General features: G+C 43.4%; 1 protein-coding gene across 1 annotated transcript in view; it reads right to left on the bottom strand.

Moving 5' to 3' along the window:
- LOC117165154 (L-allo-threonine aldolase) overlaps positions 1-13,671 on the bottom strand; it is a 65,997-nt gene that overhangs the window by 32,458 nt on the left and 19,868 nt on the right. Inside the window, exon 4 of the mRNA XM_033348608.2 lies at positions 3,017-3,421. Coding sequence (XP_033204499.1) covers positions 3,017-3,421 — 405 coding nt within the window. The remainder of the gene's footprint in view (positions 1-3,016; positions 3,422-13,671) is intronic.

Genomic DNA, 13,671 nt, shown 5'->3' with positions numbered 1-13,671 from the left:
AGAAATTAAAAGGTAATTTCGTCCTTACAAATGTGCCACGTTCTGAAAGGCCGGTTGAGGCTGGTAAAGACCGAATAAATTGTTATAATATTGTGTGCACTATTTTTAAATTGTTAGGTTTTATCATTCATTTTTCTACTAATTTTAAATACATTGTTGCTGTTGAGTCATTGTATTTTTAGCTAGTTCCTTTAATTATAGTATATAGTATAGTCAATTAGAGTATGCTTCTCAATTGTTAATGGCTTTCTCAATTGTTAAAACACAACCTGATGATTGAGTTAGTGCAGCATAAATTTCTTAGAAAAATAGCTTTTCGCTTAAACAACTTTATGCTATCTATGCAACTATAAACCATTGTTAAATATGCTTAATTTGATCTCATTACTTGAACGCAGAATTGTCAATGGTCTTCCTTTTTTATTTCAAATTATAAATAGCAAAGTCCCATCTTCTGCAATTATCATAACTAATTTATTTGTATTTTCGTTCAGAAACTTTTAGAAAAAGTCACATATTTTATTCCACTGCCGTAAAATCTAAATATAGTTCAAATGATCCAGTTAATCGAATATTGAAACTAGCCAATACATTTACGAATAAGATCGATTTATTCTGTAATTTACTTATTTTGTGTCAAGACATCTTTATATAGAGCTTTACGTGCTGTTTCAGTCGTGTTTTTAATTATAGAACTTTTGTAATTGCATTAAATTTAGCTTTTGTATTGTATATTATGTAACTATTAGTGCTCCTTGTTTCATTTTTCTTTTTGTCGCTCCTATCTTTGTTTACTTGAATACCAACTGAGAATAAGCGTCTAATCCATTTTGGTCAAAACTGAATTAACGACATAGTACGGTTCTGCAGTTGCAGTTTGTTCCAGTACATTCTGCAGTTTGGTAATTTGACAAAATATGATGAAAACGCATGTAAAAAAGAAAGAGAAGAGAGTTAAACAAGAGTACTTAATCAATTTGTAAAAAGCCTCATACGTTTACAATGCTTGGAAAGAAAATATGCGAAATAATTTATCTCATTTGACATATGCGAAATAATTCAACTCACTGAACATAGATCGCGTGCGTGCATCAAATATGATGCATATGCATGTGATCATACATGTGAACAGAACAGTGAACGTGTTAATACACTGAAAGCAGAAATTAACCCCAAAAACCGATAATGTTTTCATGGTTATAACATATTAATTTATTATTCTACTTTATTTTTATCTGATTAATTACCCATAGTTAATACATTTTAATATGTTAATTGTCCAAGTTATAAAATATTCATTTTTTGCTTCACCTCAAACTTGAAAATAATTTCGTTTTTACTTTACTTTCCCCTGCAATTTAATTAGCGGAGCTATCACAATTCTGCGATTACAATCCGAAATCTCACTGATATAATACTTTATCAATGACTAATATGGATGAGTCATCGTATAATGGGGACAGATATGAAGTGATTCATCTGATGGAGCCTCGGACTCGATTCGATTGGTGGCCGTTTTGTTTTTTTCGTGGAGGAAACCTTCATAGACGCTCTGCGCCCTCCGGGAAGAGGGCGCTGGGTAGTGCCGGCCCTAGAAATGCTCATTAGCATGTCTAGAAATGTCAGATCTTTTCACCTCTGTAGCGTATAATTATATACAAATATCTCCCGCGCAGAACAGGGTAATTAAGTTACGAAAAAATGTCACGCGAAACCGCGTTATATGAAACGAAAAATTAATGGAAAAACGGTGGTTAAATTATAGCAGTTAAGAAAAGTACATATGCTGTTTTTTCCGTAACTAACAGAAATATGTTGATTAAAATAATCGATAATTAATTTAAATTATTCGATATTAATATTATTCGCGTTACAAAAATGTCACCAACTTTTTATCTGAAAAGATTAAAGTTGCTACTACCCCACAGCGAAAAAATGATCGAGAGCAAACGATTGATGCCCCAAGATTTAAAAACGGATACAAAATTTCGATGTTGAAAAATTCCACACGGAAATCTGAAGCGACACATCACGCTGGTCGATTAAGAAATATCGAATGACAAGGCTCGCGCATAAAAATTCTTGCTACGTTGCTTTGTGTATGGATTTCTCCAATTTCACCAATTCGTTGTACGGGACTTCCCCAATCCTCACGCTGTTTTAGAACGAATTCGTGTTATATATATGTGCCCTACGACCTGGGAGTATTACACGTTTGAGTCCGCTTGTTGAGCGAGTATATCTAACATCCCATTGATCGTGGATTCGTTATCGAACCCTGAGGCCATTGTCACTAGTGTCGCGAGTGTGTCACTAGTGTCACTAGTGTCGCAACTTTGTAACCTTTTTATTTGTGTTAATAAAAATCACTCCCGTGCTGTAAGAAAATGGATAGTTTCAGTGAAGAGTCATTGCCTATCCCAAGCCCTCACAGTGATAGCGACTCGAGCCCGGACTCGAATCGTGACTCGACATATATATCGTGTACATATAATCCTTTGAAAAATAAATCTCCCAAAGAAGAAGTGGCAGAAGGTATGTTTCTTGCAAATTGTAGAAAATACAGAAGTGTAAAATTAATGACATCGTAGGGTTGAGAAAGGTGTGCAGATTCAAATAGCACACGTTTTGTTCGATTAACATTAAGAGCAAATTAAGATTATGAGTAAACGCGTTTTTACTTCGTCCAAAGAAAATGTACATCATTGAGTACTGTAACTGAACAATTGAGGAACTACTGGCCGAAATTTGCTTTTTTGCAATGCTAATTAGTCCATAGTTGTTAAGATAATATAGATATGCTTTCTTAAGTTATGTTAGTTTTTGGAAAAAAAAAATTAAGAAAGTAAAATATATCTAAAAAATGTAATCGTATTCCAATCAATTTATGTGAGACATAATTAACATTCAAATTGTTAAAGAATGTTAAATGAAATATGTGAGAAAAGAGAATTGTTGTTAAAGGAACACATGGAAAATATCGTTCTAAACATAGAAATAGTAAAAGAATATATACCTAGGCCTTTGCTGAGACAGAATGTTACTGAATCGAAGCCCGAAACAATTTCCTTCCCGGATATTCCTGATCCCACGCTTGCATTCCATAGCCTGGATCCGTCCATGTGCAACTTCAAGTTATGTTCTTTGCACAGTGATACTAATTCCTTAATCCAGCTTAGAGGAACAATTTTTCCATTAATTGTATTTTCCACAATTACCAGCTTAGAAATGGGCTCGTAATTTCTGTCATGGCGCAGCTTTGATCGCAGTTCAGAAAGATCAAAAGTGCCATCGTCATTGTTGCGTAACGATCTAAGACTCACTCCTCCGATTTGAACAGCGCCGCATTGTTCGTGTAACAAAATATGAACAGAATCGCCACAATATGCCTCACATCCACGATCGTTGCAATGGTTCATTACTGAAAATTTAGAAAATAATCAAACAAGTTTTCTTGAAAATTAACATGCAAAGTAAGATTTAAATAAATATGCAACTCTCGAGGCTTAGAACATTACGATAAGTCTAACATTTTGTTTGCCTACAAATTTTCGGTGAAGGATAAAGATATTTGTAGAGACCTTTCAGCAACATCTTGACTCTGTGTTTATATCCTTTTTCTTCCTTATATAAAATTTCAAAAAAGGAATGGTGGCAAATGTGATTGGATTTTGCAAAGTAGAAAGTTTTTATGCCAACTTATACAAAAATAGATTATCTTCGACCGTAGGTACGGTTTTCCGATAATTTTGGAAAATAAGAACATTGAAGGTGCCGTTAAGGACAAGATCTGACTTTCACTGACAAAAGTTAACTTTAAACATTTATAAAAATTCAATTGATTCGGATGTCAACAAAATCGTACGCTACGTTGTAGATAATGTTATAGCAGCCCATGGCCGTAAAGAAAGTTCCAGGGTTGAAGCACATGTGTTGGTCACGTAGCCCGCGAAACGACGTCCTAGGTGTGACCACAACCATATTCAAATTCACATCATTACACACTAACAGCGGACCGTTAGGTTTTGACTTGACCTCTGCATATGGCCCAACATTACATTTTCCCCATTACGAAGGGCAATTAGGATCCGCCCCTTCCCCTCAACGCCTACAAACTCAACCTATAAAAGATGCAAGCATTCGACCAAGAACAGTCTTTTTAGTCTTGAGTCTAATCTTGTGTACAGTTTGGCCGTGATTTGAACTTCATTGTAATATGGTACTTAATAAAAGCCCAGAAAATTATAAAAACACGGTCAAGATAAGTTTATCGTAAATTTTACGTGACATTTTGCCGATCACTGCCCGGACTGCGAAAAGTACTCGTTAGGAAAACGAGATATCCTACTTACGTAGAAAAGGATTCAACTTGGGTTTCGGTCCTCAACGACAGGTAAACCTCAACCAGGTAAAGTTTGATACTTTTGTTCAATATAGACGTTCTAGCTTTGACAGCAAAGACTCAGACGAAGTAGCAATTTTCGAAAGAAAATGTCTAAAGTATCAACAAGTAAAGACAATGAAATTAGTCTAAAGCAAGTATTAGAAGCGATATAGAAACAGAACGAAATTCACGCGAGAACTACCGCCAAAATTCTACAACGAATTCGAATACTAACCAAACAAACAACCGAAGGGAAAGCCTCGCTAAAGAAATGAACTGCTAAGTAAAACAGTTGACGAACTAAAGCTAGCTATAGAAAGCCAAGAAACAATTATGACCAAAGATTTTGAATTTGTAACTAACACCACAAAAAAAACCGCGAAATCAAGAAATAGGGATCGTGTACCTCTAGCAAGCGCAGCCGAAACGATATTTGACCTTGATGCGAATATCAAGACTACAATGAACCGCGATACCAGACTATGTCATCAGCAAAAGAAGGCAATTAAGTACATTCCAGTTTTAAACCGTGACGATGATTTTGGATCAGAAAAGCACATGGCCCGGGCCACGTGGCCCGCGAAACGACGTCCTAGGATAGGACGTAAAAGAATAAATCCTGAGACTCAGTAAAAAAACCCATGTGCCTTAGAAAGGAAAATTTATCGTTTTATCGCCTACGGATTTTTCCATCCCCACCTCGGATGAAAACTCTCTGTTCCGAGGACCTTGGCATCCTATAAAAAGGGGAATGAGGAACAGCAGGCTTCGATAGTCAGTTTTAGCCCGTCATAGTTAATAGTACATAACAGTTTACAGTAGTTGTTGGTAACTACATTTTTGGTTCATCAGGAAGATAGACATAGCGTGTTTGTATCACTTCTGTGTCATGCTCATCCGAGCTCAACGCACCTCCGTTACGATCTAAAACGACGCACAATTAACGCCAAAGTAAACATTGTTATAGCTCTACACCGGAGTAATTTGATATCACCCAACACGTCCTTACCACCTCAAATTGATGGCCCCGACGTGATCTGAGCGAAAGAGATGAAGGTGTTTGGGTCACATAGACGCCGTATCTGCATATGAAAAATCATTGGAAACGCTAACGAGGAAGTGCGTGCAACGAACGCCACTGACGGCGAAGACATAGTTAATTAAATCTTCCGCGTACCTCCACTAGAGCCGCAAAAAATATTACTGTGGTTCGTCTAGCCGGAAGGTCAAGCGCTTGAACGCTTCTGATGCGCGCCAATTCGAACTGATCTTCCGACCGGGCAATGCGAAATTTAATACCCTCGCCGCGAACATCGGGTATCAATACGTAAATCTAGTCGGGAACATAGTAGTAAAACCGCGGGCGACAGGACGATATGAGAAGTTGAAAAGTGAAGTAATCAAAAAACTGGCCAATTCACACAGCACGAGAGATGAGACACCGGAAACCGCTCCAGTTCTAGAAGGACTTGAAGAAACTGATCGCCCCGTCAATATCGAATGACCTCATCCTGATACTGTGGAAAAACCGTGGAACAGAGGTAATTGTACAAAGTGTTCAATTACGAAAAACGTAGAAAACCTTCACTAGGCGAAACACCTTTTCGACTCCAAACGCAGTATTGGGCAGAAATACCCAAAGCATATCGATGCGACGCCACGAAAAGAAAACCTAACGCAACAAGGTTGTACAAAGCTTGTCATCAACACAGGCAATTTGCCAAATAGACAAATTATAAAGTATAAATTAAATAATAAAAAAGAAAACACAGGCAAAGCCGCCGCTCTGTTTGGCACAACCACGTGACGAAGAAGAACTTCGTGCGAATCTGGACGTCGCTAATTTGAAGCCCATAATGAAGTTGACACCCTGAACTATCAAGATTCATCCGTGAGCCTGAAAAAAACGGACCTATACTATAGGACACTTTTGAGGATTTGAGGCATTGAAAAGATCAGAACGCCATCTACATCACGGCAAAGAAGGTGGGCAGTCAATTGTACCGAGAATGACTTCGCCCACAAGGGTGTGTGTACTCATCGAGGAATGCAGGACAATGATTCGTTAAGGACGTGTGAATTCAGTTGTACACTTTGAACAAACAAAGTGTAGAGGTACACAGAACAAAACCTCGTGGAAACATATGCAGGAGCATAAAAGGACAAGATTGGAATTCGCACGAGATAGCATGTTTCAGCGTAAGAAATGGAAAAGGTCCATCTAGGCAGATTTAACTATCACTGATACGACATACGCGCAGATAGAATATCAATAGACACAATATCATAAATGGAAATTTCGATGGAAGTAGTTTGATATTATGAGTAGCATTTAGTTGTTTCTTAAAAACACCAATTTGTAACATTTCTACATGAATGCATTCGGGACAATACGCAGACTTATTAGAAGATTACTTCATTACATTTGTCAAAGAAACTCAGAAAGAAAAAGCCATTTATCGACACAACGCGACAATTCACACTTCAAAAAATGACAGTCCCGTGAATTTGACAAAAGCATTTACGATTTATCACCAGTAATGCACGATAAGCAATACTAGAAAGTGCTTGCTATGGGAAGGTGATCGGATAGGCAATAAGAACTGAATGGAGCAAAATCGAGACCAAAAGATTATAGAATTTAATTTATAGTATGGAGAATCGAATATTCAAAGTGATTAAACGTAATGGTAGAACTACATGTTCTTAATATTATAATTTCTACGTTTTTCGTGATAATTTAATATATTATTCCTCCACAAATTCCGCAACTATGTGGATGAAATTGACACCTTGCACTTTGAACTGCATAATGAACAAGCTGGACAGTTAATTCCAACGAGTATGACTTCGCTCCTAAGGCACGTTTATCAGATAATGGAGATCTTCGTGCGGGAGCTGTGTACACCTAAAATCGCCTGAGAGCTAACCTCCACTCCTCCAAGATAGATGAATCTGCCGATAATCAGCCATCCCTTGAACGAACTTGGCTGTAAGCATACAACATGCAAAGAAATACAGAATCGCGGATGCCGCGGAATAGCCGCACACCGTGGAAGTGTATGTGCAAATCGCCCACACTGATAACCATGTTAACCTTCATCTAGTGTCATCGAGTAATGTGTCACCACAATATAGTCACAGCAGGTATTCCACCTATCAAAATTGAAACAGCACGATCTTTTCTCGTTCGGACTGAACTCCTTTCTTACCGAGCTGAGTTGGAGAAGAGTTGGAGGTGCAGATGAGAACGAGCTCCCCGGCGGAAATCAGCGCGGGCCTGACGATGCACGTGTCTGAGATAATGCACGTCGCGACGACGTCGTCGAACCTGAAGGGGACCTATATCAGATCCCTGAAGAACGCGGCAAGCTATATCACCGCCGCCTGGAACAAGGAATCCGCGAGGAGGGCGAGGCCAGTGCGAGGCACCGACGACGACGTGGACGCGAGGCTGTCCGTGCTGGAGGAGGAGAACGCAGCCCTCCGCCAGGAACTGAGGAGACTGGCTGCTCGCGACAGCGAGTGCCCGCGATGCGCCGGCGCGGCGCCCGAATACGTCCGCCCGCCGTGGGAAGGCGGAAACGACAGGACGCGTCTGGACGCACTGGAAAGAGCAGTCCGAGAACTGGGACCCTCCATTCTCAGGACAATCGAAGAACGATTCGGGGACGCACGATGGCAACGCACCCCCGAAGCACGACCCAGCGGGGACCGCTCCGTCGACCCTCCCGCGGCCCAACCGACGCCGCCCCGAAGGGAACAGGAGGACGGCGGATGGGAGCTGGTGGAGACGAAGAAGAAAAGGAGGAGAAGCAGGAAGAAAGCGAACGGGACGAAGGCAGCCGCCGCCGCCGCCGGAGGAGAGGCGGCGAGGAAAGGACCGACCGCGCCACCACCGACGCGGGTACGGCAGCAGCAGCAACACCAGCCCGGCAGGACGACGGGCGCACCGAAGGCGAGCGCCCCCGCAACGCAGAGAGGACCACCGCGGACACCCAAGGTGGTCACGCCCCCTCGCGCACCGCGAACATCCGCGGTGACCCTGACGTTGAACGAGGGAGCGAGGATGTCGTACGCCGACGTCCTGGAAGCAGCAAGAACGAGGATCCCGCTATCGGAGCTCGGCACGGAGCGCCTCGAGATGAAGAAGGCGATGACGGGTGCCATCATAATACAAATCCCCAGAGACAAGGACAGGGGAAAGGCGACGCTACTGGCGACGCGGCTGGCCGAGACGCTGGACCCGACAGCGGTGAGAATCGCCACACCGACCAGGATGGCGGAGTTACGCGTGACCGGGATAGACATCTCGGTCAAGAAGGAGGAGCTGCGAAGAGCACTGGCCTCAGCGGCGGGATGAGGCAGCGCGGAGGTGCAGGTGGGCGAGATCGGCGCCACCAGAGGCGGCCTCGGGTCGGCATGGGTCAAGTGTCCGGCAGCAGGAGCCCGCAAGCTGGCCCAGGCGGAGAAGATAGCCCTGGGCTGGTCAACGGCGAGGATAAGGGCCATACCGAAGCGGCCGTTGCAGTGTTTCAGGTGCTTGGAACTGGGGCACGTGCGCGCCACTTGCGTATCCGGCGAAGACCGAGGGCACCTGTGCTACAGGTGCGGCGGGAGCGGACACCGCGCCAGAGACTGTCCCGCCGCCCGCGTACAGGCCGATATGCCTGCTGGACGAGGTGGGCAAGATGCTGGAGAGGATCATCGCCGCCCGGCTGGAGGCTCACATGACCGAGAGGACGCCCGGATGGTATGACAGCCAGTACGGATTTCGCCGCGGCCGCTCGACCGTGGACGCGGTGAAGAGGCTGAGGACCATGGCCGAGGACAAGGTCTCCCGAGAAGGGGTGGCGGTGGCGGTGTCGCTCGACGTCACCAACGCCTTCAACTCTATCCCCTGGGGCAGGATCGTGGAAGCTCTGCGCCACTTCGAGGTCCCGGCGTACCTGGTAGGGATCGTTCGAGCGTACCTTGCCGACAGATACATCGTCTACGCCGGAAGGGACGGGGAAGAAAGAAGACGGATCGAGTGCAGCGTTCCGCAGGGGTCGGTGTTGGGACCGATACTCTGAATCACGGCCTACGACTCGGTCCTCCGATGTCCGATGCCCCCGGGAGCTGGAATGGTGTGCTACGCCGACGACACCCTGGTCCTGGCCGGGGGACGATGGTGGCACGACACGGCGAATCGCACGGAGGACGCCGTGGTATGCGCGATGGGCGCCATTCGGAGGCTCGGCCTGACGGTGTCGCCGGCCAAGTCCGAGGCGCTGTGGTTCTTCGACCAGCGACGAAGAGGAACACCTCCCCCCGGATCGACGGTGAACATCGGCGGAGAAGAGGTCCCGGTGAGACGACAGATGAGGTACCTGGGTCTCACGATCGACAGCGGATGGACCTTCGGACCGCACTTCGAGCAACTGGTCCCGAAGGCGACGGCCGCGGCCAACGCCCTGTGCGGCCTCCTACCGAACATCGGCGGAGCAGGATCGAGAGTCCGCCGACTCTACGAGGGAGTAGTTCGGTTCCGAGTTCTCTACAGGGCACCCGTCTGGGCCAGAAGCTTGGCGACCTTGCTACAGGACGACATCGTACGCGTCGGCGACCGTGCTAGCGGCGTCCCCCCCGTTCGAGCTGCGAGCCCTGGCGCTCGAACGCGTATACGAACACCAGAAGAAGAACCCGACGAACCAGAACCCGACCGCTGGCCAGCCGGCCTCGAACATCCGGGAGGAGGCGAAGAAGGAGACCTGGGAACGATGGCGCTCGTAGCTGATCCAGGAGGACGCCGTGCGGCCGCACCGGGCCGTTCGCGCCGTGCTTCCCAACTGGGAGACGTGGAGGGATCGAGGCGGAGCACCGCTGACCTTCAGGATGACGCAGATGCTCACCGGCCACGGAGTATTCGGCGAGTACCTGCTAAGGATTCGGCGAGAGGCGACGTCCGTCTGCCACCATTGCGAGGAAGAGGAGGACACGGCGCAACACACGCTGGAGTTCTGTCCGGCGTGGGCGGAACCACGACGCGTCCTACGGCTCGAAATCGGCGAGAGCTTAGCCCCTGAAGCGGTCGTCGCGGCCATGCTCAGAGGGCGCCAGGAGTACACCGCTGTCCGCTCCTACTGCGAGCAGGTCATGCTGGCGAAGGAGCGGGCGGAAAGAATCAGGGAACGAGCTCGCGACCCGTCCAGGACATCGCAGCGCCCTAGGAATACAACGCGCCACAGGGGCGCGACGCCGCCACCGGCGCCGCCGCGGCCGCCGTAGGAGTGAGAAGAAATCAGGAAGAGGCGTCAGGGGACGGGGTCCCCAAAGATGACGCAGCAGGAGCGAGGCGCTAGGGGGCGTGGTCCCCCCTAGCGGTCCAAGAAGAACAAGACGCCTCCCTTCGACGAAAGGAGAGATAGACGCCCGGGGGTAACCGGTAGTAATTCGGGAGAGATCCCGGGTGCATCTCGACTCAGGCGTCAGGACAGGCCACCGTGGAGTTTTAGTCGGTAAGAGTCCGACACTACCCGCTAGCGGGTGTCCATGAGGATTTCTCCACGAAAAAAAAAGAAAAAAAAAAAGGTCTGGAACCTTACGAACACTAAAATCTCTTTGTTGTGGAACAGTTTGTATAAGCAAAGCTTCGTGTCTTCTGATGTCATCTATAGAAAGGTTGCTTGTAGGCCGCGGTCATTTCGTATATTCTATAAGAAGGATGTTATTTACTTAGTTCCGTCTGAACCTCTATGCGACAGACATTCAAGAGAATCGATATTGTCATTGCTATAATATCGTATTTGTTAACCCTTTACGGACGGGACAGTTCGAAGTCGTACTGTGGGGCACTCTAAGATGTCAAATTGTAGACATATGTACATGCACAAATTCTCAACAGGATAAATAAAAGGACACACATGTGAATCTTTTAGTTCTATCAGTTGTTTCCACCGAACGCATATATGAATTCCTCGGCCAAATTGATGGTTTACGCGGTAGTCCGCAAAGGGTTAAATATATACAGTGATATTTAAAATAATTCCTCTGAAACGAAAATATCACAAGACAAAACCTTAACATCAGAAGGACAAGCAAAAATCGCAGCATATCGCGGTGAAGGCTTTATCTATCTGAGACATCTCTACATCTACTAATTTATTTATTTAAGAATGCCGGAATAGTAAAAACTATACAGGTGGTAATACTAATTCCACAAGACAGGATCGTTCAGCTGAACTATGTAAGGATTAGTGAAGTTTACCCTTACAGTAATAAAAGAGCAAACCATAAAAATGTTTACCCTGGTTTCCATCGTCGATATGACAACAAACAAACATATCTTGATAGATTCAGACATAATTCTTTTTTAAATGAAGCTTGAAATATCAAGTATCAAAGCGTATAACGATTTTATAGACGTGTCATGACTTGTTCAATAACTTTAAAATGAAGATCGTTGCTTAAAGATACGACTAACGACATCTAAATCAAAAAATAACAAAAGTACTTTCCGAACAACCCAATAAGTGGAAATGGTCGATTATTGAGCGCAAATTAAAAAGAATGTGGAAGAGGAAATGTGAATTTGGAATGCAACTCCCCAATCCTTCGCTCGTTTAAAAAAATTAGCAATAGCTATATTATCAATTTTTTTTCTCTACATGTGTTTGTGTAGAAGTTCAGTATAGAAACACGTGGTTAATAGAAAGGCGATTATATTTAGTTAGTTACTCGTTATAATTATGTGTTGGAACATCCAAGTAGCGAATTTGATAAAATACATAGTACATTAATTGTCATCAAAAAAAGCTTTGAATAGAATCTAACAATTTTTAAATCGTAAAAATATTACGAAGTTTAGATGCGAATATTTGTCGAATTGAATCGAAATTGGAACAAAATGAGAATAAACTACTGGATTTAAGCAATGGTTTAGTACATCGTAATGCAACTGAGAAAATATTGTTTTATGTTTCGTCAACGACGGAAAATGTTGTATGCGCAAGCCATGAAGAGATTCGCTTATCAAGAGATTAATAAGACAATGGAATATATAAGTCAAGTATATCGGTTTCCATTTACGAAAGATAAAATACAGAAGAATATTTCAAATTGTCTCAAATGCATAACATTTACAACCACGGCGAATCAGGTTAAGAGATAGATATCTCTTTGGTGTACTTCATATCGATCATTGTGGACCGCTGCAACGAATGAAACATTCTCAAAAATATATACAGGAGGGTGTCAATTCGGTATTAGAACATCTTTTTATAAATAGAACAATTACTGGAAACAAAAGTTCGGTGTATTAGAGACTGTTAATTGATATTTCCGTTACATACGTTTGCTTATTAATCGAAATAATTAAATCAAAACGTCCCTGATATTTGAGCGGCGTAGAAACGCGCGTTTCTTAGCCGCCATCTTTGTGACGTCATAGCTCTGTCTCTCCGATGCACAGTGACTTACGAAGATATTCGAACTTCAAAATAGAATTACTGTATTAAAATTAAGATTGGTGCAAACGACTCAAGCTATTTTGACATATTAGCTGGATCAGTTGGCTAGATGACATGTAAAAAATAATTTTGAAGAAAATGCAACTGATCAGAATTGTCAAGAAAGAAGTAAAGGTCAGTTCTTCCAACTTCGTTCAATTTCACTGAAATCGTTTAACGTTGCTATGAGCCACGAAAGTTGAAAGTGATGAAAATAACAGTTTTCTACGATTTTCTATTTTTTGGTGTCTGTTGTCTGTTTCTGCATCAAATTTCAATGAAATTTTCAGCATGTGTATACCTGGTATAACTTAAAAACATATTGTTTAAATTTTCATTACAGGCCCAGATAAAAAGGTTATAAAACATAAACTTTACCATTTTCTTCGCGATTCCGACCAGCTATAATTAATGCGAAATTTTTTCTACACAATGTCAATAAGTCCTTCTAACTTCTCAAAAAAAGTCAAAATCGCCTGGTTCAGTTTTATAAAAATTATTCTGTTCTGAAGTGTGAATTCCTACGTGATCCACTGTAGATACACGATCGTATTTTGATGTGAACGCGTCGGTTATCGGGTTTATATAGCGAGTTAAGAAAAAGTATGTAGCGCCCTTGCAGACTTGTGACGTCACGTGAACTTCGTGTACATTCGGTGCGCGGTCGGAAACATTCGACTTCTTTCATTTCGAACTGCTCATAACACTTTTATTACTAATATTTAAAAAAAGGAGACGTGTCTATTATTTTTGTTTCCAGAATTCATTTACATAATTAGTAAAAAAATGTTCAAATAT

Source organism: Bombus vancouverensis, chromosome 17 (assembly GCF_051014615.1).
Source record: "Bombus vancouverensis nearcticus chromosome 17, iyBomVanc1_principal, whole genome shotgun sequence".
Taxonomy (NCBI): Eukaryota; Metazoa; Arthropoda; class Insecta; order Hymenoptera; family Apidae; genus Bombus; species Bombus vancouverensis.
This window is presented reverse-complemented; position numbering and strand designations above follow the sequence as displayed.